The following is a 27,325-nucleotide window of genomic DNA, read 5'->3' as shown; positions in this document are numbered from 1 at the left end:
GATTACAGTTTATGTAATGACCCAGCTTTCAGAGTGTTTACAGAAATTTATATACAACATTTTCTCATATAATAATGTTGCAAGCTAGGGTCAGAGCACAGTTTTCAATTCGAAGATGAGGGCATCTATTTAGCTAAGGTCACCAGCTAGTTAATAAGAGAGCTGTTTCTGACAGCTTCAAAATTTGGTTTCTCGGACTTAAGTCTTTTAATATTGCAAAATATAACCTTGCATTGTGTTCCTGATCTGCCTGACAGTGCTAAGTTTTGTAAGGGGCATCAAAGGTTTGTTGAAAAGATGCATACAAGGGATGCTATTATGACTTAGAGAAGTCAGGCATAAATACAGTAAGCATTAGAGCTAAACAACATAAAACCATCTTGCACTGTTGGATCAACCTGAGTGTTTTCATTTCAGGCCTTGACAACTATATATAGGATAAAGAAGTTCATAACACCAGAGGTTATTATATTATGTGTATGATAGTATTTTGGCAAGGGTACTTACAGAGAATAGCACTTTATATTTAATATGTTTTTCAAACTCAGCTTAACAATGAAGCTGTTTAACTGGGGGAAAAGACCATAACATTAAGAAGAAATGTACTGACTAAACCTGGCAAAAATGCCAACATTACTCACAGCATTGAGCTACATTTTCAGAGTCAACATTAACTGTATCTCTTTAGAGTAATGACAGAAAACCAGAACAGGAGCCACTAGCTTGGCACATTCTGTGTACTTGAATATCCTAAATTAGATACGGAAATAGATAACGTACAATAAGCCTATGGTTCTAGAAAAATAAATAAAAATCTTCCAAAATAAAAACACAACTATGTATTTTTTACATTTTTTTCAAATTCTTTATTGTGATTAAGTGGTTACATTATTTCCCAAATTTCACAGTATTGTGGGATAGTGATGCCTAGTTAAAGTCACAAACACATTCTAACTTTCATGGGGCAAATTGTCTATCATGGTCTGTAACATTTGTGACTTCTATGAGCTTTGCAATACAGTTGGGTGATGTGTAACATTTCTGTTGTTTTGCATAGCATCAGCTGTTCCCTCTTTCCCACTTGTTCCCTCCCTCCCATCGCTGCCATTGAGTTGCTTAGTTCATTTTGATCAATGTCCAGTGCAGCTGATGGGTCCGGCTGTTGTATGTTTTTCCCTGATTCCCTCTAGTTCTGTGTCGTCTTCCTGGTTTCCCTCTGGTGTGCACATATATACTATATATGTGGTCAGCAGCATGGCGTTATTTAGTAGTTATTCGACCAGATGAGTGGAAGTCCTTTGTTTCTTAAGTCTTGTTAATTTTGTCGTATCACCTTACATTTTGGATTTAACATCCACTTATCAGGGAGACCATGTGCTGTTTGTCTCTTTGTACTTGGCTTACCTTGCTCAACATGATTTCTTCTAGCTCATTCCATTTCCCTGCAAATGCCATTATTTTGTCATTTCTAATGGCTGCATAATATTCCATTGTGTATAGATACCACAGTTTTTTGATCCACTCATCTGTGGTGGGGCATCTGGGTTGTTTCCACATCCTGGCTATTGTGAACAGTGCTGCAATAAACATGAAGGTGCATGTGTCCTTCTATCCTGGTTCCTGTTGTTCAGGATAGATGCCTAGAAGTGGTATGACTGGGTCATAAGGGAGGTCAATATTTAGCTTTCTGAGGACCCTCCAGACTGCTTTCCAAAGTGGTTGTATAAGTGTACATTCCCACCAGCAGTGTAATAGGGTTCCTCTTTCTCCGCATCCCCCCCAGCATTTGTCCTTGGCTGACTTGAGGATGTGGGCCATTCTGACAGGGGAAGGAGGTATCTCAGGGTTGTCTTTATTTGCATTTCCTTCACAACCAGGGATGGTGAACATTTCCTCATGTGTTGCTTTGCCATTTTTATCTCTTCTTCTGAGAAGTCTCTCTTTAGTTCTCTTGCCCATTTAGTAACTGGTTTGTTAGGTTTGGGAGGGATTAGTTTCTTGAGTTCCCTGTATATAGTGGATATTAACCCCTTGTCTGATATATTGCTGGTAAATATTTTTTCCCACTTAGTTGGTTGTCTTTCTAGCTTGGTTGCTATAGCTTTAGCTGTGCAGAAACTTTTTATTTTAAGGTAGTCCCATTTGTCAAATCTCTCTCCAATTTGTTGTGACCCGGGGACTCTGTTCAGGAAGTTCCTGCCTGTGCCTGTAAGTTCAGGTGTCTCTCCTACTCTGTCCTGCAGAAGTTTCAGAGATTCAGGTTTGATGTTAAGCTCTTTAATCAATTTTGAGTTGATGTTGGTGCATGGTAATAGGCTAGGGTCCATTTTTAGTTTTCTGCATGTGGCCTTCCAGTTTTCCCAGCACCAGTAGTTGAAGAGGCTGTTTCTTCCACTGTATGTCTTTGGCTCCTCTGTCAAATATCAGCTGACTGTAGGCATGTGGTTTTATTTCTGGATCTTCTATTCTATTCCATTGGTCTTCGGGTCTGTTTTTGTGCCAGTACCATGCTGTCTTTGTTATTATGGCTCTATAGTAGAGTTTGAAGTTCGGCATCGAGATCACTCCCATGTTGTCTTTTTTGCCTAGAATTGTTTTGGCTATTCTAGGTCTTTTGTTAGTCCATATGAATTTTTGGGCTATTTTCTGTATTTCAGAAATGTATGTCATTGGGATTTTAATAGGAATTGCATTGAATTTGTATATTAATTTTGGCAGTATTGCCATTTTCAGAATATTAAGTCTGCCTATCCAAAAGCATGGAAGGTCTTTCCATTTCCTGGTGTCTTCTATAATTTATTTAAGTTTTTATAGTTTTCATTAAATAGTTCTTTTACATCTTTGGTTAGGTAAATTCCTAAATATTTTATTTGGGGGGGTTATTGTGAATGGGGTTGCTTCCTTTATTTCCCTCTTTGCTTGTACATTGTCAGTGTACAGGAAGGCTACTGGTTTTTGTGGGTTGATTTTGTATCCTGCTACTTTGTCGAAGTAATTTATAATTTCTAAGAGTTTGGGGTGGAGTTTTTAGGATCATGAAGATATAGTACCATGTCATCTGCAAAAAGGAATAGTTTAACTTCTTCTTTCCCTATGCAGATCCCTTTAATGTATTTTTCTTGCCTTACTGCCCTGGCTAAGGGTTCCAGGACTATATTGAAGAGGAGTGGAGACAGTGGGAATCCTTGCCTTGTTCCTGATTTTAGGAGAATTGGTTGTAATTTTTCCCCATTAAGTATAATATTGGCTATTGGTCTCTTGTATATGGCTTTTATTGTTTTAAGGAATGTTCCTTCTATTCCTATTTTCTCTAGAGCTTTTAACATGAACGAATGTTGTATTTTATCAAAAGCCTTTCCTGCATCTGTGGAGATAATCATGTGATTCTGGACCTTGGCTCTGTTGATGTGTTGGATTGCATCTCTGGGATGAAGCCTACCTGGTCATAGTGTATAATTTTTTTTAAAAATGTGTTTCTGGATTCTGTTAGGTAGAATTTTGTTAAGGATCTTTGCATCTGTGTTCATCAAGGAGACTGGTCTGTAGTTGTCTTTTTTGGTTGGGTCTTTGCCTGGTTTGGAGATGAGTGTGATACTGGCATTGTAGAATAAGTTTGGGATAGCTCCTTCCTTCTCTGCTTCTCTGAAGAGTTTGAAGACTATGGGCATTAGTTCTTCTTTAAAGGTCTTATAGAATTCTGTTGTAATCCATCTGTCCTGGGCTTTTCCTTGTTGGAAGATTTCTGATTGCTTCCTGTATCTCGTTGTAAGATATTGGCTTATTTGATTGATTTACTTCTTCTTTGCTCAGTTTGGGCAACTTGTACTTCTCTAAAAAAGCATCCATTTCTGCTAGGTTTTCTTTCTTTAGAGAGTATAACTTTTGAAAATAGTTCTTTATAATTGTTTAGATATCTTGGGTATTTGTTGTGATTTTTCCTATGGCATCCCTGATCTTGTTAATTTGGGTTTCCTCTCTCCTTTTCTTAATTAATCTTGCCGTCAACTTTATTTATTTTTCAAAGAACCAGCTTTTTATTTTATTAAGTTTAATTTCCACTCTTAATTTGATTATCTGGCTCTGTCTAGTAACTTTAGGTTCCATTTTTTCAAGTTTTTCTAGCTGTTTTAATTGCAACTTGAGATTATTTACTTGGTCTGTCTCTATTTTCTTGATGTGGGCACTGAGGGTGATAAATTTGCCCCTCAGGACTCCTTTTGCTGTGTCCCACAAGTTTCTTTGTGATGTATCTTCATTTTCATTGAATTGTAGGAACTTTTTAATTTCTTCTCTAATTTCTTCTGTTACCCAGGTGTTGCTTAGAAGTATGCTGTTCAATTTTCATGTATTTGAGTAATTTCTGCAGTATGCTTTGTTATTGAGAACTAGCTTGATTCCACTGTGGTCGGATAGGATACAGGGGATAATGTCAATCCCCTTGTATTGCATGAACTATGATATGGTCTGTTTTGGAGAAAGTTCCATGAGCTGCTGAGAAGAATGTGTACTGTATTGTTTTAGGGTGAAAAACTCGGTAGATGTCAGTTAGTTCCGCTTGAAGTATGGCCTCACTTAATTCGGTAGCTTCTTTGCCAATCCTCTGGTTGGTAGACCTGTCTTTTGGTGAGAGTTGGGTGTTAAAGTCTCCTAGTATTATCGTATTGGGATCTATTTTATTCTGTAAGTTTGAGAGTATTTGCTTAACATATTTGGGTGCTCCAATGTTTGGGGAGTATGTTGATAACTGTAATATCCTTCTCTTGGATTGTTCCCTGTATTAATATGTAGTGTCCTTCCTTGTCTTTTTGTATTGATTTTAATGAAAAGTTTATTTTGTCAGATATCAGGATAGCTACTCCTGCTTTCTTACTAGGGCATTTGATTGGTAGATCCTTTTCCAACCCTTCACTCTGAGTTTGTATGTTTGGCCAAGAGATGGGTCTCCTGAAGGCAACAGATGGACGAGTCATGTTTTCTGATCTAATCTGTAGTTCTTTTTCTTTTGATTGGTGAATTAATTCCATTAATATTTAAGGATATTATACAGAGATGCATTGTGGTCCCTATCATTCCCTGTTTTCCTAAGTTTTTCTTTTTTCCTTTCCTCCTATGTTTACTAAGTTAGACTTCTATTAAGTCGGTCCCTGTTCTTGGTTGCTTTCTTTAGGTTGTGTTCTCCCTCTTAGTATTCTTTGTAATGCTGACTTATTATTTGTGAATTCATTTAGTTTTTCTTTGCTATTAAAAATGTTCATTTCTCCATTGAATGTGAATGCTAGTTTTGCCAGGTATATCAGTCTGTGCTGGCAGTTATTGGTTCTCAGGGCTTGGATGGTACTTTCCCAGGCCTTTCTTGCATTCACTGTCTGTGTGAAGAGATCTGCGGTGATTCTAATTCTTTTCCCCATTGTAGTATAACTCCTTCTTCATTTTTGCTGCATGTAAGATTGTTTCCTTATTATTCATCTCTATCATTTTTACTATAATGTGTCTAGAAGAGTTTCTCCTGGAATCCTGCTTGTTAGGTGTTCTATACGCTTCTGTTATGTAGGTAAGATGTTCTTTTTTAATTAAGATGGGGGAAATTTTCACTGATAATCTTGCTGAATAGGTGTAACATTCCCTTGCTTTGATATTCCTTACCTTTGTCCACTCCAATTATACGAAGGTTAAATTTCTTGGCACTGTGTTCGCTCTTGGATTTCCCTTTGGCATAATTCAAGTGATTTTTCCATATCTGTGACTTTTTGGTCCAGTTGGTGTATTCTGTCTTCTGTATCTGACAGTCTAAATTCCATTTTGTTCACTCTGTTAACTATGACTTCTATTGTGGTTTGCATGGAGGAAAGGGGCTCATTTATGGATTCAATGTTGGTTCTCAAAGTACTAATCTAATCTTACCTCTCAGTGAGGTGTGTACTGCCTCTATTTTTGCATGCACCTCCTGTTTGAGACCCTGCATCTCTTTCAATAGTTCGTCCCTGTGTTCTTTAAATTTCTAGGCTATTTCTTGCTTTAATTCTTTTTTTTTTTTTTTTTTAGTATCTTTTTTTTTTAATATTATTTTGTTTTATTTGAGAACATACTGTACAGAGGGGCTACAATTACATGGGCAGGATAATGCATACATTTCTTACCAAGCATTGCAGCCTCCTCCTTTGTTTACCCTTCACCTCCCTTCCCAGCCTCCCCCCTCCCCCCACCCAATTATACCCCCCTCCCCCCCCACACCGACATTGTAAAGCTGGTTTTGACATGACATTTTGTACTTCTCATTGTTGCAACAGGTCCACCTGAGTCCTTAAACGACTTGTTTGCCCCCATCTCCTCCACATGTTATACTGACATCAAATATAGTGACAGCGGGGGTTACACTGTGGGGGAGGGACATACAAAGCAACAAAGAAATAATCTTATAAATGCGTTAGAAACATATGCATGAAAGAAACGAAAACATTAAAATACATATTTAAGGGTTCATTTTCCGAACATCACATTATCTGACCTTTTCTGCTTGACTCATGCCTATACTAGATATTGCAAATAAGGGAAACCATGGGACCTATGCTTCTTTGGGCCTGGCTTACTTCACTTAATATAATTTTTTCCAAGCCTTTCCATTTCCTAACAAATGGGGAAATGTCATTCTTTCTGATGGAGGCATAGAATTCCATTGTGTATATATACCACATTTTCTTGATCCATTCATCTACTGAGGGGCATCTGGGTTGGTTCCATATCTTAGCTATGGTAAATAATGCTGCAATAAACATAGTTGTGCTGGTAGCTTTAGTGTGGTCTTGTTTGTAAACATTTGGGTAAATGCCCAAAAGTGGGATTGCTGGATCATAGGGGAGATCTATGTGAAGTCTTTTGAGGAACCTCCATACTGCTTTCCAAAGTGGTTGAACAAGTTTACATTCCCACCAACAATGAAGTAAGGTTCCTTTCTGTCCACATTCCCTCCAGCATCTGTTGTTGTTAGAGTTCTTGATTTTTGCTGTTCTAACTGGAGTGAGGTGATATCTCAATGTTGTTTTGATTTGCATTTCTTTTATGGCTAGGGATGTTGAACATTTCTTCATGTGTCTATTGGCCATCCTTCTTTCTTCTTCAGAGAAGCTTCTCTTTAAGTCTTTCGCCCACTTATTTATTGGGCAGTTGTTTCTTTGAGGATTTGTTGTTGGGTGGTTTAATTTTTTGAGTTCCAAGTATATTTTAGATATGAGACCCTTGTCCGTTGTATGGCTAGTAAAGATCTTCTCCCAATCGGTGGGCTTTCTATTGATCTTGCTAGCTATGTCATTTGCCCTGCAGAAGCTCTGCAACCTTATGCAATCCCATTTGTCCAACCTTTCTTTGATTTGTTGTGCTTCCGGGTCTCTATTCAGAAAATTTCGGCCTGAGCCAAGGAGACCTAAGGTTTCTCCTATTCCATCCTGTAATGTTTTCAGAGTGTCTGCTTTGAGTTCAAGGTCTTTGATCCATTTGGAGTTGATTCTGGTGCAGGGTGATATATAAGGATCTAGAGCTTTAGTTTTCTACATGTAGTTAACTAATTTTGCCAGCACCATTTACTGAAGAGGCTGTCTTTCTTCCATTCTATTGTTTTAGCTTCCTTATCGAAGATTAGATGGCTATAGGTCTGTAGGTTCATTTCTGGGTTTTCAATTCTATTCCATTGGTCCTGAGGTCTGTTCTTATGCCAATACCAAGCTGTTTTGATTACTATGGCTTTATAGTAGAGTTTGAAATTTGGTATTGATATTCCTCCAGCAGTGTTCTTTCCGTTGAGGAGCGTTTTTGCTATTCGGGGTCTTTTATTGTTCCATATGAATTTTTGGATTGCCTCCTCTATTTCCTTGAAGAATGAGGGTGGAATTTTGATAGGTATCGCGTTGAATTTGTAGATAGCCCTGGGAAGTATTGCCATTTTCACGATGTTAATCTTGCCAATCCAGGAGCATGGGAGGTTTTTCTCGCTTTAATTCTTGAGTCACTGCCTCCAGCACCTCTTGGATGTAGCTTTTGTCTTCCATTCCTGCTTTGTTCCCACTGGGGCTCTCCCCGGGGTGGCTGCTGGCTTTTGGGGGTAGCTTGCTATCCTGGGTGTTGATAAACCTTGTAATTTTTCTCTGTGACTTTTGCATGAGGATTCAGGGATTACTGGAGACTAATCTGAAATTTTGTTTTGGTCAATAGGTGTCTGTCTTTTTTTTTTTTTTTTTTTTTTTTTTTTTTTGCATATGTGGTGCTGAGGAATCGAACCCAGGGTCTCAGGCATGCAAGGCAAGCATTCTACCACTGAGCCACCTTCCCAGCCCTAGGTGTCTGTCTTTGCTTGGTTGCTGTTTCTGGGCTGGCGGAGAGTCTGTACCTGGTCTTGGTTCTGTTGGGGGCCGACCTCCAGCTGCTGGTCTGACCCACGTAGGGCTCTCAGCTCTCTGCTGTAGATCACTGGCAGTTCCCACCTTTAGAAGGACTGAACGGCCTAGACTGCTCCTGTTTACTCCTACAGGTACTCTTGGCGAGATCGAATGTGCTCGATATATTCTCCCAGTTGCTGGAGTCTGCTATGGGCTCCTGATTTTTTTTTTTGGGCGGGGGTTGGTTGTGGGCCAGAACTCTGGGCACTGTCTCTCAGCTCTTCAATTCAAGGCTGGCACCCTACCATTTGAGTCACAGCGCCACATCTGGCCCTTTCTGCTTATGTGGTGCTAAGGAATCAGATCCAGGGCCTCATGCACAAAAGGCAAGCACTCTGCCACTGAGACACCTTACCAGCCTGAACTCCTGACTATTATGAGGTGCTGGTGGCCTGAGTTGTCCAATTCCTGGCCTGGGATATATGGGTCAAGTTCTGGTAGGGTTTGGGCTTCTGGTTCTCTTGCCCTGGACACCCAGGTCTTTTGCTGTCACGGGCATGATTCCCAGGGAGTGCAGTTCCCTGTTTTCCCCTCTCTGCTGAGGCAGCTTCTGACTTCAATCTGGAGGAGTTGGTTGTGTTGCTCAGGCACCGGATCCCCAGGCCTGGTCCTGACTCCTGATCCCCGGCCTGGGGCACGCCAGTTGGACCTGTGCTGCTGTGTATCCCACCTGGGTTACACAGCCTGAAGTACACAGTTCAAGTTTCTTCCACTGTTGGCTATTGTGACCCAGGGGCGCTGTTCCTGGCTTGGGTGTTTAAGCTCCCTTCCAGAGGCGCTCTTAAAATAGCCTGGACGGCTGGATATGCTCCACAGGCTGGTGGAGCTCTCAAACAGTTCTCAGTTTTAGTGGGTCCTATAGTCCAAGTATTAGGGTAGGGGTCTGGATCAAGGTCTGGGGATTCCTACCAGCTCTGGTCTCCCTTGAGGGATACACTGTCCCCTGAGGGGTACTCACCCTAGAGCTAGTTGTTGTTTCTGTGTGATGTAGGTTGCTGGTTGCCGCTGTAATCAGAGTTCAATTGAGATGCTTGTGGGCTGGGCCAGGCGGTGGTGGCTCTGTGTTTCTCCTCTGTCTCTGCCTCTGTTGATGCTGTTCGGGTCTTGGGATGGGCCTCCGGCCGAGGGGTGGGAGAAGGGTCTCCGTGCAGGTTTTGAGCACAGTCTCTGTTTGTACTTTCCGGATCAGCACCAGTACCTTGCAGATCTTCTGCTCTGGCGTTCTGTGGGTGACCCGTGTAGTTCTGGGGTTCCCGCCGTGGGGCCTTGTAGCTTTGGCGGAATGGAGCCCCTCTGCTCAGAGAGTGAGGGGTGGTGGTGGGATCTTTGTGCAGGCTCCCGGCTTGGAGGTTTCTCTGTTCGTCATGATCAGTAGGGTACCTCAGGTGTCTTCTGCTTAGGTGATCTGCAGACAACCCCCTGTATCTCTGGGGACTCTGGTAGCATTCACTGGGCTGGGCTGGCCGCAGCTTGGCACGTTGCCACACAGCCAGTAAAGGTTGGGAGGGGTCTTCACACTTCTCTGTTCTGAAATTCTTCCTTTTCTTTCTCTCCCCCCCCCCCCACCTCCTGTTTTTCTCTGGGTGTTCTCTTTTTGTTGTTATCGGTCTCTTGGGAAATTAAGCATTGGAACTCGAACTCTCTTTTTGGGGAGAGCTGTGGCATTTCCCTACTGTCCCATCGCCATCTTGGTCCCTCCTCACAGCTGTTTTTTTTTTGGGGGGGGTCCAGTTGTGGGGCCTGAACTCTGGGCCTGGAGCTGTCTCTCAGCTCTTCAGCTCAAGGCTAGCGCTCTACCACTTGAGCCACAGCGCCAATTCCGGCTTTTTTTTTCTGCTTATGTGGTGCTGAGGAATCGAACCCAGGGCCTCAAGCATGCAAGGCAAGCGCTCTACCACTGAGCCACCTTCCCAGACCCACAACTATGTACTTTTAAATTAAAAAAACTTACTTGTTTTTAAACATCTTACTGAGTGCAAGAAATTCTAAATAAAGTTAAGAGTTGAGAGAGAAACAACGGAAAATCAAGGGGCTAGAAAATGCAAGAGAAGATACCTGTTTATGGGAAAATGGATAAGGAAGAAGAAATAACTTAATAATGTTCTTCCTAAAAAGAGCAAAGTGCTATAGACTTCCTTTATCACTTGCTCCAGTTCAGTGGTTTTTTTTTTTGTCGGTCGTGGGGCTTGAACTCTGGGCCTGAGCGCTGTCCCTCAGCTCTTCAGCTCAAGGCGAGCGCTCTACCACTTGAGCTACAGTGCCACTTCCAGTTTTCTGGTGGTTTATTGGAGATAGGAGTCTCACAGTCTTTCCTGCCCAGGCTGGCTTTGAACCATGATCCTCAGATCTCAGCCTCCTGAGTAGCTAGGATTACAGGCATGAGTCACCAGCGCCCGGCTCAGAGATACTTTTAGAGAAGAGAGATATACTTCAGGCTGGAAGGAAGGTGAAGACAAATCAAAGGCTAGGGGAAGTGGTTTGAGTATATAGACTAAATACACAGAGATCAACTGTTTTTACCTTACAAAGTTAAAGTAAAGCAAAGCAAAGGAAGAGTCAGCCTGAACAAAAGGAAAAAGGTCACTGATGAGTAAAACCAAGTCCAGTAGGGTTTGTGTGGGGTCACAAAAAGCTGACAAAGCTTTATGTGATGCTCTACTGTCTGCTAGAAAAGATGATGGGTTAGATAACTTGTTCTGTATCCTTGGACATGATTATCACCAGCCCCTTCTCTCTATTTGTCTCTATTTTATTTTAATTTTATTGTCAAGGTTACATAAGTAAGGTAGTGATTTTATTTCTTGTCTAACTTGTTACTCTTTTCATTTTTCTCACTCTTTCTCTCCTCCCAATTCTTCCCCCACCAAGTTGTACAGATCAGCTAATCCATGAACATAATTAAGTTAGTTATGGGGCAATTAAGCATTCAGGCAAATGCTATGTAGAAACAAGTCAGCCATGGTTAAAAGTTGAGGGCAATGTGTTAAAATTTACACTCACACTATGAGGCAAATTTAACTTGGCTGAGAGTTCAACTGACTTAAGAGTTTCAAAGCCATAATCTCAAATGAAAATTAAGTACTTATATGATTCTTGATTGAAACAAAATTTAACAAGCAGGGATCATTAGTATAAAAAACAAACTTCAAACCATAAAGACACTTCTATTTTGGAAAAGAACTAATTCAATGTCACTGAGGAATTATATATCTAGAATCCTCTTTTCTTTTTTCCTTAAGATATTAGCCCTAGGACATGAACACTATGAATGTAACACAAAGTCAGAGTTCCCTAAATGTAACTCCTAATACAAATCAAAGGTTTCTTTGTTGATTTATAGCACTGCCAACTTTAAAACATCTTTCCAGAGAATTAAATATGAAAACAAAACCCTCTTTTAAACACTAATCCTGCATTTAAAAACTTTTACTCAATTAACACAGGCTATTAACTTCTGAACACATGTGACTAATTGTAACTTTAAGCTATCCACAATACTCTGACTGTGATCCCACTAAGGCATTTCTGCAGTCACAAAAACATTCTGACTAGGATGGAAGTGAAATACACTAGTCTATAAAGTTTACTGAGACAGGGCACCCACATCCATCAGGTAAATGGACGCTTCTGCAGAGGACATGAGGCTGCTACTCCATGCATCTTTGCCCCAGTGAAGTTCTGTTCTCCATGCAGTTAGCTGAGTGCTTTCTTCTGGAATTACTCTTAGAAAACATAACTCTGAGGTAGGGGAGGAGGCATCTCATGACCATAATAGCTACATAGGAGATGAAAATGTGGAAGGGCTGGGAAGGTGGCTCAGTGGTAGAGCGCTTGCCTTGCATGCCTGAAGCCCTGGGTTCGATTCCTCAGCACCACATAAGCAAAAAGAAAAAAGCCGGAAGTGGCGCTGTGGCTCAAGTGGTAGAGCGCTAGCCTTGAGCTGAAGAGCTGAGGGACAGCGCCCAGGCCCAGAGTTCAGGCCCCATGACTGGCAAAAAAAAAAAAAAAAAAAAGAAAGAAAATGTGGAAAATGGTAGTTCAAAGCCAGCCTAGGTAAAGTATTAGGGAGACCCCGTCTAAACAAAACACAAAAAACTAGAGGTGGTGAAGCCAGCCTATAATCAATAAGTAGGATTGCAGTATAGGCTGACTGGGCCAGAACAAAGGTATAAGACCCAACTTAATAATAACTGAAGTGAAAAAGAGCCAGGGGCATGGCTCAAGTGATAAAGCCACTGCCTAGAAAACAGCAGGCCCTGAGTTTAAACCTCAGTATCAACCCTATCCCCCCAAAAAGTACATTTGACAACAGGTATCTTCATAGAATACTCTTAGGCCATTATATTGAATATAGTTTGACTTCTAAATTTTTTCTTTGGCCCTGCTAGGATTTGAACTCAGGGCTTCACACTTGCTAGGCAGATACTCCACCTACACAGCAACACCCCCATTCATTTTTGCTTTTATTATTATTATTTTTAGTAGGCTTTCACTTTTTGTCTGGGTTAAAACGAACCATGATCCTCCTATCTATGTTTGCCACATAACTGGGGCGACAGATGTGCATCACTATGCTCTCCAACAGTCATTATCACCTAGAAAATTTGAAAGTTTGGTAACACAATTTAATATCTCACACAGCCAGGCCAAACACAAGCAGTTAATAAAAACCAAAGCTAAGTTATCACAAGCAATTTATGGATAAGGATGGTATGATCATTATAATTTTTAAAAAACAGTTTTTAAGTGATCTAAACAGGGCTGTGATGTGGAGGAAGGAGTTATTCTGACCTTTTACAGATCACTATGTAAGAGCCACTGGGGCCAATTCCTCTTCATTTGCTCTGAACATTTGAGAGTAATAGAGCTCTTGCATATGAAGCTGCAGCTGTGCTTTGCCTCAGCTTAACAATGGAGTAGAACTGAGGATTCATTAGTTGTCATTCTTAGCTCTATTTGTTCTAATAAAGATTGCATAAATCTATGATGCGGTAACTCATACTTGGTTTTCATTGGAAAAATACTGGGCAGAGAGGGAAGATCTGAACCCAGCCTGTGTAGTTCTGCTTGCTAAAAGAGGGGTAAAGACTTCATATACCGCATGTTTAGGAAGGTACTGGAATATTTGAAGGCAGATGACAGGGAAGAGAAATAAGCACCACCAGGGTGGAGTTCAAAGATTTCCCCAAAGCACAAGAGAGTGAAATCAACACCCTTTACAGATTATGCCTAAGGTGTTTGAGAAACTAAAAAAAAGGAATCTTTACCTTGGAAAATTTCAAATACATTTAAAGCAAAATAGTGTTGTGAATCTTTGAGCATTTATCACTCAGATTTAATAACTGCAACGGTCAAGCTTGTCATTTTTTACACTCCACCACCTCTAATCTTTATGGACTATGCTGAAGTGAACTCCAGACATCAAAGTATTTATCTGCAAATAGTTCCGTAAACATTTCTAAAAAAATGGAAATTTAAAAAATCGTATAGGGGTGGGAAGGTGGTTCAGTGGTACAGTGCTTGCCTTACATGCATGAGGCCCTGGGTTCGATTCCTCAGCACCACATAAGCAGAAAAAAAAAAAGCTGGTAGTGGCGCTGTGGCTCAAGTGTAGGGTACTCGTCTTGAGCTGAAGAGCTGAGGGATAGCGCCCAAGCCCAGACTTCAGGCCCCATGACTGACCAAAAAAAAAAAAAAAAAAAAAAAAGAAAAAGACAAAAAATTGGATAATCACCTCACATAATTATGATTCCTTTTTGTTGTTAAAAACATCAATTTGTTACTTTAAAACATTCTAAATATTAAAATGCTATTAAATTATTTTCATATTCTTCACTAAAAATGTTATTACTGAAAAGCAAAACAAATGCCCACATAAAAGTAGAAAAGCATTTAGTTCTAAACACAGGATATGGAATTTTGGGCAATATTAAGGTGATTAATTAAAGAATGTTCCCATTGAGATCACCAAACGCCCTAATCCTTGGGTTGTTGTATTTTCTAAAGTAAGTCCAAGTGTACAATCAGGAGGTGTATTTTGTTTTAGATAAAAGAAACTGGCTAAAACTCTCACTGTAGGAGTGCATAGGGCTAAGGATTGCAGCGTTAAGCACAGTAGCAAGCCAGAAAGGTCTGGCCATAAACTCTTCAGTTTTCCTGGGAAGTTGAATTTCCTATTCCGGACCATTCAGCTTTTTTATTCTAATAGCTTGTCAGACACATGGTTATTAAGATGCCAAAAGGTCACATCTGTGTGGGGCCGCCTGATTGTTACCAGATTTTAATAGCCCACATTTCTCAAATTAACATCTTCTAAAAGGCTCTAATTAAAGATTAAGCTATTCAATTTTATTATTATTTGGCAGGAGAATTTAATGCATGCTTCAAACAGACTTTCTCATCTAAACTCATTTTTCATTCATTTTGGTCATATTATACTTTTTTTGGTCACATCATAGTAGTAAAAAAGATTCATGTAAAGACCTAACTTACAAACAAACAAAACAACTGGGTTATGAGTTATGTCCTGTGGGAACTAACTGGATAACAATGGCAGCATGGCAGTTAACAGCATCAGAATCAAGTTGTAAGATGTGACATTTAACCTCCACAAGACCCAGTGCCATGGTAGATTTCAAGCCTTACCAGGGTTGCAGTCTGTAAGCAGTGAGCAGATGGAGAGGAGGACCTTAGAGATGGTTAGGGCCGGGCTCCAGTTGTCCTTCAGTATGTCCAGGCAGATCACACCTTGGCTGTTAATATTACAGTGATAGATTCTTGTTCGGAAGGTAACCTACAAGAACATGAAAAGCTGTTATAAGTAGATACATCTTTTTTTTTTTTTTTTTTTTTTTGTCGGTCGTGGGGCTTGAACTCTGGGCCTGGGCGTTGTCCCTTAGCTAAATAGATACATCTTGTATTAGACAAAAAGAGTCCAGGTCACTGGTAAAAATATGCTTGTTCTTTTCCTTGGGTTCATGAGAATAATCAATAAACAAAAATCACTTAAAATAGAAAACACAACACCAACAGCACTTTTCTCTCTCTTATTTTGAGTCCATGTCTCACTACAAACTCTAGGTTGGCCTCCTGAGTGCTGGGATTACAGGCATGTACAGTTATGACTGTTTTGAATTTAATGATAAAATTATAGAAATGTTCATGAATGGAAAATTGACTCTAACTTCTCAAACATCTTGTGTTGGATTCCAGTTATGTAAAGGGTTATTTTTGGGTTGGTCTTGGGGCTTGAACTCAGGATCTGAGTGCCATCCTTGAGTTTTTTTTGCCCAAGGCTAGTGCTCTACTTCCAGCTTTTTGCTGGCTAATAGGAGATAAGTCTCATGAACTTTCCTGCCCAGCTGGCTTTAAACTGTGATCCTCAGATCTCAGCTTCCTGAGTAGCAGGGATTATAGATGTGAGCCACTGGCACCTGGTTTGGAAAGGTTTTGGTACATTTATGAAATTGAAATACTTTGGGGGGGGTAGGAAGGGGAGATGGGAAGGGACGGTAAGGGGAAACAAAAGAGGAAGCAACAATGCTTGATAAGAAATGTACTCATTACCATGCTCATGTAATTGTAACCCCTCTGTACAGTATTTTCACAATAAAAAAATAGCTTTTGGTATGAGAATAACTATGATAGTTAAGACATAAAGTAGAATGTACATATAAATAGTCTACAGAGGTATAATCTTCCATTTTCCAGAATAAGCCTCTGAAGTTCACTACCCCCAAAAGGCCTTATATATACGTAAGTTATATTAGCTATAATTCACTATTAGTAATATTACTATATTGCTTGTAATTTACAAGCCTATTTCTCATTAAATTTTACATTTTGCATGTAATACTGGTGCAGCTTTTTTCCTTATGACAGAAGATTACCATTACAGTTTGCATATATATATATATATATACACACACACATATATAATCTTGAAAATTATGTCAATACTTCTATTGAAAACAATTAAGTGTATGTCAGTTTTAGCTATGAAAGAGTCATATAAACAACAATATAATTTTAATGCTACTTATTAATGTTATGGTTACAAAGGTCCTTACATTTATAAGTTGAAACATTAAAAAATCTACACGGCAAGGCTTTGTAGGTTTTGCCACCCCACCAGAGCATTCAGCAACCACTCAAACTTTGGAGACTTACACAATTCATATGACGTCAAATCTCAGAAAGACAGATACAAAGTCTTACAAGTTGCTGAACAACATGACAACCTTCTCAGTTTAATTTGGACTCTAGAACCTCCTTTCCAGTGCTTTGATAGATCAAATAACCAATATTTCTCTTCACACACCCATGTGAAATGCAGAGCAACACTAAAGAAAATATAAGCTACATTGTTTAAATGTAGAGGTGAGTCTGTGAGGGGAATCCTCAAGAGAGTGAAACTGGAATCCAAAAATGACAGCATGCAGTGTTAAGGGTGGATCTGGGGAAGGAAGAACAGGGTAAAGGATGGCGATTAGTCTTAATAAAATGAAGGTTTGAATTTTTTATTGTGTGTCTATCCTAGGGCTGGAACTCAGGTCCTGTTCCTAAGCTTTTTTGCTCAAGTCTAGCACTCTACCACTTTAATAACAGCTCTACTCCTGATCTTTTATAATAGTTAATTGGAGATGAGTCTCATGGACTTTCTTTCAAGGGCTGGTTTAGAATCATAATCTTCAGCTTCCTGAGTAGCTGGGATTATAGGCATGAGCAACTGGTGCCTGGCCTGAGGGTTTGAATTTTGCAATCTTCATAGAGAAGGCAGATAAAATCTTAGGCTTGTGTATGGCAAGAAGTTTGAAATGAGAGCCTTTATATAACTCAGGAGACTTGAATGAAAATGATGGCCTGGAAAAAAAAAATCAGTCTTATGGAGAAGTAGCAAAGAAGCTTGTCATGGAGAAGCCTGTGCTTCAGATGGGTGAGAAAAAAATCTCTTGAGAATTCTGAACCACTGAGAAATACACTATGCAAGCATAGCTAAAAATGAATTCGAATGAACATATAATAGAACAACAGTATATTTAAGGCAAAGAACCTTGGTAAGAATAAAGAGTGTCACTCTATTATGACCAAATGATGATCTATCAGGAAAACAACAGTTTTGAATTGGTTGTACTTGACAATATAGCCAAAACTGCATATAGTAAAAACTTACAGAATGAGAAAATGCCACATTTACAATCACAGAGGGACATTTTACTATAACAATTCCTTATAGGTCAACTTGGATGAAATCTGTAAGGAGACTGAATACTTGACTGACAATTCAAGGGATTAAATGAAGATAAAATTGTACATTCAGCATTTAAGTAGCATTCTTCACAAGCATATAATGTTTAAACAAAGAATTATTGCATCCTAAGCCACAAATGAAGCTTAAAGTATTTTAAAGTATTTATATTAAGTCTATAATGCAAGTTCAGAAAGATCTCCCATCACGTTTAGAAATTGAAAAACACATTTGCAGAAATTGTTTGATTCAAGACAATCGTCAGATTTGCAGGTAATTGACATTGTGAACATGGAATGCTAGAATAAACAAGCTGTTATTTAGCTAAACAGCAGCCAAACACACTGAAAAAGGAACAACTCATTAAATAATGAGTTGCCTGATATATACAAACAGAACAGAGTAAGCTTCATGGAAGAATAAAGACCTGAGCTGAAGTTAATGAAACACAGAATACCTACTGGCATTAAATTCCCCCAGAAGCCAGACTGCTTATTCTTTTAGGCAATCTGTTAAATGAAAAGACAAACTATTTTTATGATCCAATGTACATGATAAGTGGAGCTTATGTAATAACATTTTTATGTTATTATTATGTTTACTCTGAAGTAATCCTCAAAACAACTCAGAAAGGCAAGTATTAAAAAGGAACAAACTGAGGAACAGAGACTAAAGAACTGTCTCAAGCTTCCAAATGTGATGAGTGGTGGAGCTAGAACTCATCATGATTTTGCCCATCCAAAAAGCCAACATCTTACTACTCAGTCTCGTGTTCTGTTTTTGTTGTTGTTGTTGCTGTTTTTGTCTGTCATGGGGCTTGAACTCTGGGACTGGGTGCTGTCCCTGAGCTCATCAGCTCAAGGCGAGCACTCTACCACTTGAGTCACAGCGCCACACTACTCAGTTTCTATTCCTATGCTCTGTTTTGTTTTTTTCAACCTTTTGATTTGGGATAACGATAGACTGATATATTCCTTGTGAGAAATAATATAGAGAAGCTACATATACTCTTCATTTACCTTCTCCTTATGTCTTGTATAAGTGAAGTACATCACAGAAAATTAGTATTAATACATCCACTGGCCTTTTCCTGATTTTACCACCAAGTGTGTTCAGTTCTATGCTATCTTGTCACATGTGTAGATGTGTGTACCATCTGTCACCACAATCAAGATGCAGAAAGTCCCATCACAAATATCCTTTGTGCTAACTTTTGATGTCCACAATTGCCTCCCTTCTTACTTATGATTCCTGCTAATAGGGCTCTGTCCTCATCTCTATTAATGTTGTCAAAGCAAGAACACTTTAGAAATGGAATTATATATTCTGTAACTTTTGTGTCTTTTTTTTTTTGGTCCGGTCATGGGGCCTGAACTCTGGGCCTGGGCACTGTCCCTCAACTCTTCAGCTCAAGGCTTGCGCTCTACCACTTGAGCTACAACGCCACTTCCGGCTTTTTTTCTTTTTGCTTATGTGGTGCTGAGGAATCGAACCCAGGGCCTCATGCATGCAAGGCAAGTGTTCTACCACTGAGCCACCTTCCCAGCCCCATCTTGTAACTTTTGAAACTGGGTCTTTTTGCTCTGTGTAATAATTCCCTTGAGACCAGCACATTGTTGTTCAGTACTTGGTTCCTTTAAAATTTTTTAGCCTACAGTACTGAAGTCTGAACTTAGGGCTTTGTGCTTGCTGCATAGCCATTCTACCACCTGAGCTGCATTTCTAGCCCTTTATTAAAGCTTTAGTTTTTAAGTAAGGGCTTGCTCCCTCCCCCTCCCCTAGCTAGCTTAGAACTGTGATCCTCCTGCTTTTCCATCCCTCCTACAGAGCTGGGACCATACTCAGCCTTTTTGTTGAGATGGTGTCCACTAACTTTTTGCACAGGCTGGCCTTTGACCACAATCTTCCTGATCCCTGTCTCCTGAGTATCTGGCCCAGTCTTTCTTTTTTGAGACAAAGACTGCATTATGTATTATAGACCTAGATGGCCTTGAACTCACAATCCTCTTGCCTCAGACTTCTGAATGGTGAGACTATAGGTATACAACACTACACCTGACTTATAATGCAATTTTAAAAATGGAAACATTTCATTAAAACTAAAATTGAAGTATAGGTGGATTAAAGAAAAAAGAGATCATGAGTTTGCAAAGATTCCTATGGATTCTTTGGACAGATAGTATTTTTTACTGGAATGTTTTATAATAATCCTAATAGATCACAATAAAAGGATTTATCCTGGTAACGTTTGCCAGTTTCTATTCTGAAAGATGCTACTGATTTAAAAGGCACACTGACTACTCCCCTACATGTTCTAATATTATTGATTCTCAAGAGTTGCCATGTTTTATCTTTCAAAGGTGAAAAAAATTCATGATCCCAGTTTCAAGAAGCATCACACATTGAGCCATGATATCTCTAGAGCTCTGTCATATGCACCTTCGCCCAAGATGTCTTTGCTACATTGTGAATCCTCATCAAAGTATTTTCTTTCGAAATGTCCAATGTAGTGACTGGTATAGACAGAGCCTACTGTTTGCTGAAAAGCCTGTGACTACCCTATAGGCTAATGTCCAAAGATCTCTCTGATGGCCTTAACAACTTAATGTTCTTTAGATAAAAGAGCACTATAAGAGCAAAATCTGGAAAATGGAGGAAAATATCCTAAATACAAATAGGCCTTTGTCATTGAGATAAGGTTTTGCCCTCTATCTCAGGCTGGCCTCAACCTTGCACAATGAACAGAATATTTCTCTCCTTCCTGGACAATGTCCACACTGCAGATCCTGTGAGTGTTAATTCACATGGTAAAAGGAACTGTGATTAAGTGAAGGATCTTTATGTTGGGTAAGTTTCTTGGGTAATGTGGATGGGTCCAATAAGATCTAATGATATATAGGGGGGTTCAATAGCTTCCTTGGATTGAGTTCTGATCAAATGAGAAAGCAAATAAAATATCTAGCAAAGAGAAGAAAATATCCACTACTGGTATTATGTTCTTGCTACACCAAATGACCTATGAAACGGGGTTTTTAGACCTCAGGCCCTAAGTCCAGCCACTCGTACCCCACTCCTCAGATGCCAGAGAGACATGATAAAGAACAGAGAAAAAGATTTATTACGCTTAAGCCATGGGTGATAGCTCTTCAGCACACCTTCAGCTATCATGTGGGGAGGAAGTAATAGACACTGGCTTCAGGTTGGATAAGGAGAACAGCGGGTAAAAGGTTAGAAAGGTATGCATGGTTACAATAGTTTCAGGTCACTGGTTGAGTATTAGTTCAGCCTTTGACTCCAGAGGCCTGGCGGGTGGTCTGCAGCTTTTGGCTATTCCCTTTTCAAGACAATGAGAACATGGCCCTGTCTATTTGAGAGGCAGTTTGCCTCTTCTTCCTGGACCCCAAGGTGGTTGTAAAGTAACTGCAGCAGGGAATGGCTCAAATTAGAGTACACAGATCCAAGTGTGTCTGTATGTGTGGTGGGATAGGGAGTAGGGTATGCTTTTGGTCAATTCACAAGTCCAGCAAAAGCAGTCTTTAGGTTGTCTTTTATACTATCACCTTTGTGGGATTACTGAAGACAAAAGAAAATCAAAGCCAAGTCAGTAAAAAACCAAACAAAACCCCAAAACTATAATAAGCAACTGTTTATCATGACTTGAATACTGTTGCTTAACATTTATCTGATTTTTGAATAATTTAGTGCTGAATCAATTTAGAATATTCTAGTAAATGTTTTTTAAACATCATCTGTGGATGCTCAGTTTTGCATGCTAGATTAGGTAACCAGGGAACTTACTTAAAAAGTAAAAAAGAACTCTTGACCTTTCATTAAGTATTTTAGTTTGTTTTATAATAGGCATGACCAATATTATGATGATTGGAATTCAATTTTCAAATAGAAATAATGATAGTATGTCTTCTTTGTAAAGGAAGATGCTAGATTGCATTGGGGGGGGGGCAGGCACACACTAGTTTTAGGGCTTGAACTCAGGACATAGGCACTGTCCCTGAGGTTTACACTCAAGGCTGGCACTCTACCATTTGAGCTACAGGTCCACTTCCTACTTTTGGGTAGATAATTGAAGATAAGTGTCTCATGAACTTTCCTGCGTAAGCTGGCTTCAAACCCTGATCCTCAGATTTCAGCCTTAAATCAGCAGTGCCCATCAGGATATGCTAACTTTAAGAAGTTCTTGGTAAAGTGGCATTTATTTTACCAAGCTAATTACGTTTATTTGAGATTATGCTGATTTGAGTATCATAAAGTACCTTTACTAAGAAATGTTTACAAATAATATTAAAATCTGATTGCAACAATGAAAGAGTGATATTGAATGATAATTAAGGTCTCCCATCCTGTAGTTCTGGGTTATTGGTGAACTTGGAATAGGATTGTTACTATTTAAACCAGTTTCTTGAGGAACACATCCTTTGTGGCTAAATTTACAAAATGGCATTTTTATGATTAGCACTATGGAAACTTTCAATTCTGGCTTTTTACTGCTAATCCATGAGGATTTGTCTGCCTGGGCTGGCTTTGAACTGAGATCCTTGGGCCTCAGCTTTCTGAGAAGTTAGGATTACAGGCCTGAAATACCAGTGCCAGTTTCACTGTGGAAACTTTTGCATATTGTCTTAATAGTTAACCAAACCAAGAAAGAAATACAGGTGAAACAGAAAAAAAGAGAGAGAGAGAGAGAGAGAAACAGAAGAAAAAAAAAACCAGACAACTCAATCTGATGCAGATATGCAAGAACTAAGCACTGCAGGCAAAAAGCTGCCAGAACTGACTTGAAAAACTAATTTTAGATTTAGCCTTCCTCCATCTCCTAGAACCCATTTGATGAAAGAAAAGAACTCATCGAAAATGTAAGAGAAACTGGGGTGCTGGTGGCTAACACCTGTAATCCTATCTACTCAGGAAGATGAAATATGATGATCGAAAGTTTGAAGCCAGCCCTGGGCAGGAAAGTCTGTAAGCCTCTAATCTCCAATGAGCTACCAAAACACTGGAAGTAGAGCTGTGGCTCAAGTGGTAGAATGCTACAGTCTTGAACAAAAGGGGCTCAGGGATAGTATCCAGGCCCTGAGTTCAAGTCCTAGGACTGGAATGAGCATGCATACCCTCCCTCCCAAGAAAAGAAAAAAAAGAAAAGAGAAGAGCCTATATAAGTAGTCAATCTGGGTCAAGGCTTCCTTATAGAATGGATATTATATTTCCCTCCTCACTCTCCCTGACAAAACAAAACACAGAGAAGCTGGTGTTGGTTGGTCATATTTGTAATCCTAGTTACTCCAGAGGCTGAAATCTGGAGAATTATAATTTTTGGTCAGACCAGTCAGAAAAATCTGTGACTCCATTTTCAAAATAACCAACAAAAATGAGGCTGGAGGCATGGCTCAAATGGTTGAGAACCAGGAAAGAGAGGAAAAGAGGGAGGGAGGGAGGGAGGGAAGACGGAAGGGAGAAAGAAGGGGAGAGAGAGAATAAATTGGCTCTGTATTCATATTAAGAACTCACCAACTACAGGCAAGTAATTAAGAATTACTTGTTAGTTTTTCTGAAGGCAATTCAGTATGTTGAGAAATACCTTTAATTTTACTTTGATTCAGTGAGAACTACTACATGGGTTTAGCTACTTTCATGTTCTTTTTTAGTCCTCTCATATTCTCTATTTTCCTACCACCTAACTTTGGCTATTAGCATTGACATTTGTGAAACTACCTTCTCTAGTATGCTTTCCACCTCCTCATTTATCTTGCTTCATTCATATCCCAGTAGTTCCCAGGTCTGTTCTTTTGGGTTCAACTTTTTTCCCTCTAGTATTTTCTGTAATGCCACTGTTCTAAAAAAAAAAAAAAAAGGCTCATTTCCCCTGAGGCTGTGTGGAAATGTACCTGATTAAAACAAGGATGGGAAAGAGCTGTGGAGATGGGGACAGGCAGCAACAACTGATAAGTGTGTAGGGAAAGCCCACTCCCATAGTCTAATGTACCATTTCTGCTGCCCAAATATTCTATTCCTAAAAGACATCTGAAGTAGAACCTTAAATAAACACTCTAGGCTGCTTTATTTCCTTTCTCTATAATTTGCAACATTCATCTTTATATTGCAGAAAATTGGCTACTGAAGTATAACAACAAATATTACCTTTTGAAAGCAAATAATTATACCATATGTGGCTTTAAAAAATTGTGCTGACTTCATTTTTACAAAACTGATAGTTGTGTACACATAAGTAAATAAGGATTTTAGAAGTGAATTGTAGACAGGCTAGCAAAGACATTTATTTGCAAGAGGAATATATTTATGTAAGAACCTTAAGGACAATTTTTATCCCCTGTAGGGGAAAGTAGGCAATGTCAATATGTATTTGCTCAATAAGCAAGTTAACTGGAAAAGTAAATAATATTTACAGTTGAAAAGAAGCCATACACACCATATTAAAAAAACAACTCATTAAGAACTTCTAAGGTTCTGGAAGTGGCGCTGTGGCTCAAGTGGTAGAATGCTCTCCTTGAGCTGAAGAGACAAGGGATAGCACCCAGGCCCAGAGTTCAAGCCCCATGATGGACCAAAAAAAAAAAAAGTGTATTTCTTTGGAAGTGGTGCTGTGGCTCAAGTGGTAGAGTGCTGGTCTTGAGCTGAAGAGCTTAGGGACAGTGCCCAGGCCCAAAGTTCAAGCCCCACAACCAACCAAAAAAAAAAAAAAAAAAAAAAAAGAAAACTTCTGAGATTGTAACTATGAGTTTTTTTTCCATTTTTAAAAATTATTATTAATAAGTTTTTTATTGTGAAAATACCGTACAGAGGGGTTACAATTACATGAGCAAGATAATGAGTTCATAACCATGAGTTTACAATAACTTTTTTGAGGAATGGGAGTAAAGGGAAAGCCAACAGACGGATATGTCAAGTTTCTAAAAGAAAAATGTGCTTCACTATTCAAATTTTGATTTGGGGTAATTTTCAAAGTGTTGTGATGAGTATTTTATTCAGCTGAAATTATAAGTGTCTTAAACATTGTCACATTATAATCAAGAATTTTTCTTCGAATTAGAAAATAGAATTGACAAAGGAGGAGGCTGCAATGCTTGGTAAGAAATGTATGCATTATCCTGCCCATGTAATTGTAACCCCTCTGTACAGTATGTTCACAAATAAAATAAAATTAAATTAAAAAAAGAAAATAGAATTGATAAAAGTATGGCATATATAAGCAGATTGGGCGTACTTCAGATAAGCAGTACCGAGTCCTCAGGTATACTCATGTCTTAATCTGCCTACTTCAGGCTTCCCATTGCTGCTGGGGTCACAGGTTCACATCACCATATACTGTTTCCCTCCACTGAGATACTGTCTTCAAGCCTTCTGCCTAAGATGGCCTGGCACTTTAATCCTTCCAGTCTCAGCCACTTATGAAGCTGGTGTTGATAGATGCACACCACTGCTCCCAGCTAATAGGTTGAAGAGAAGTCTGGTGAACTTTTCTGCCTAGGTTGGCCTCAAACTGTGACCCTCCCATTCTCAGCTTATCATACATCTAGGGCCACAGGTGTGTACCACTGATGCATGGCGCAGACTCAGGCTTTATGCTTTTGAATGTTTTTATAAAAGCAAGTGATGCAATTGTCTTGATTTCTTTTCTTTTCTTTTTGGTTGGTTGTGGGGCTTGAACTCTGGGCCTGGGCGCGGTCCCTCAGCTCTTCAGCTCAAGGCCAGTGCTCTACCACTTGAGCCACAGACCACTTCCAGTTTTCTGGTGGTTTATTGGAGATAAAAGTCTCACAGACTTTCCTGCCAGGGCTGGCTTTAAACTCAGCCTCCCAGTAGCCAGGATTACAGGTGTGAGCCACTGGTGCCTGGCCAATTATCTTGATTTCTATACATAAATTTTCCTTCCTTCCTTCCTTCCTTCCTTCTTGTTTCTAAATTGTTTAAATTTTTATGTTTTTTTAATTGTAAAAATACTGTACAGAGGGGTTACAGTTACATGAATAAGGTAATGAGTACATTTCCTATTGAGCTTTGTTACCTTTGTTCTTTCTTTCTCTTTCTTTCTTTCTTTCTTTCTTTCTTTCTTTCTTTCTTTCTTTCTTTCTTTCTTTCTTTCTTCCTTCCTTCCTTCATCTCTCTCTCCCTCCTTCCCTTCTTTTTCTTTCTCTCTCTCTTTCTTGCCTATACTTGTTGCTTCATACAGCCTCTTGAAGAAAAAAGGGAAGTTGCTTTTCAACCTTGAATCTAGACATACAGTAATGATGTTTTCTGCATGCAAGGTACAATTGGCCCTGAATTTCCACCTGTATTTCAGCTTCCACAGTGTACATATGAACTCCAGTTTCTTTCCTGGAGCAAAATGATATACAGAACTAACTTCCCTCCCTCCCTCCCTCCCTCCCTCCCTCCCTCCCTCCCTCCCTCCCTCCCTCCCTCCCTTCCTTTGTGTGCGCACGCCAATAATGGGGCTTGAACTCAGGGCCTGGGCATTATTTCATAAGTGTTTTCTGCTCAAGGTTAGTGCCACTTGAGCCACACCTTCATTTACAGCTTTTTCGTGGTTAACTAGAGATAAGAGTGGCATGAACTTCCCTGCTACAGCTGGTTTAAAAATTCAGTTTGGGTTGAAAATTGCACATTTTTATGGGCGAGATAATTTATTCTAGAGTTTTAAACTCCCAAATCCGTATTTGCTCAACTCTCTAATTTGTATGTCTAGGTCATAGCACTCATCTAACTCTCGACTTGTAAAACCATCAATCAGCTGAACATTTCTACCCACACGTCCTGTAAGTTTGTCACAGGCAACATGCCTCCACCTCACTGTTCAGATCAGAAACCACAAAGTCCTCATAGAGGGCTCTAATTAGATGCTAATAGATACTGCTGCTACTGCTAATACAGTGGTTCTCAATCAGATGTATCCTCCCTCCCCCTTCCTTCAGAGGACATTTGGCAGTATCTAGAAACATATTTGCTTGGGGGGCCTGGAGGGAAAAGGGACTGCTTTTGGCATCTAGTAGATGTAAGTCAGGGATGCTTCTATCTACTTTATATTGTAAAAGACAGCCTTTCACAAAACATAATTATCTTGCTCAAAATGTCAATTCTGCAAAAGTTGAGAAAATCTGGCTCTACTGTACAGTAGTCAAGGAAGGGCACATTCTTGCTCACTTGTGTATGTGTAGTATCTGGACTGACTGCTTTGTAATACATGAATAAAGACATGAAAAATAAGTTCATGGATTACTGCTCTTGTTTTTTGTCTTTCCAGTTTAATCTTCATTCTTTCTGGCCTGAACTATTGTATTTGTAATTCTCCCATCTCCATATTCTTGGGACTGTATTTTCCTCTTTTTTGTATCTCAAAGGTTTAGAGTATAAATGCATACATGAAAATAAACAATAAAATGTGTTGAAATTGTTTTAAGGAGAAATGATACAGAAGGGAGAGTGACAAGAGTGAGTCTGAGGTTTAGTGTTATGACAGCATGGAAATAATCACAGTGAAATCCCCCTTGTATAACTAGTGTTTATTAATAAAAAAACTTAATTTAAAAAGTAACAAGTATTTCTCTGCTTTATACATTAGTCTTAAAAGTTAGTCTTAAAAGTAACTGTCTTAGCTAGGCGCCAGTGGCTCACACTTGTA

The 27,325-nt window shown here is 39.4% G+C and overlaps 1 protein-coding gene across 2 annotated transcripts in view; it reads right to left on the bottom strand.

The window, feature by feature from the left end:
* Positions 1-27,325, bottom strand: part of LOC138824676 (ubiquitin-conjugating enzyme E2 E2) — a 235,435-nt gene that overhangs the window by 14,876 nt on the left and 193,234 nt on the right. For both annotated transcript variants that reach the window (XM_070018687.1, XM_070018688.1), the window contains exon 5: positions 15,072-15,219. In XM_070018687.1, coding sequence (XP_069874788.1) covers positions 15,072-15,219 — 148 coding nt within the window. The remainder of the gene's footprint in view (positions 1-15,071; positions 15,220-27,325) is intronic.

The sequence above is a fragment of the Dipodomys merriami genome, unplaced genomic scaffold (assembly GCF_024711535.1).
Source record: "Dipodomys merriami isolate MVZ:Mamm:240054 unplaced genomic scaffold, mDipMer1.0.p SCAF_13, whole genome shotgun sequence".
Taxonomy (NCBI): domain Eukaryota; kingdom Metazoa; phylum Chordata; class Mammalia; order Rodentia; family Heteromyidae; genus Dipodomys; species Dipodomys merriami.
This window is presented reverse-complemented; position numbering and strand designations above follow the sequence as displayed.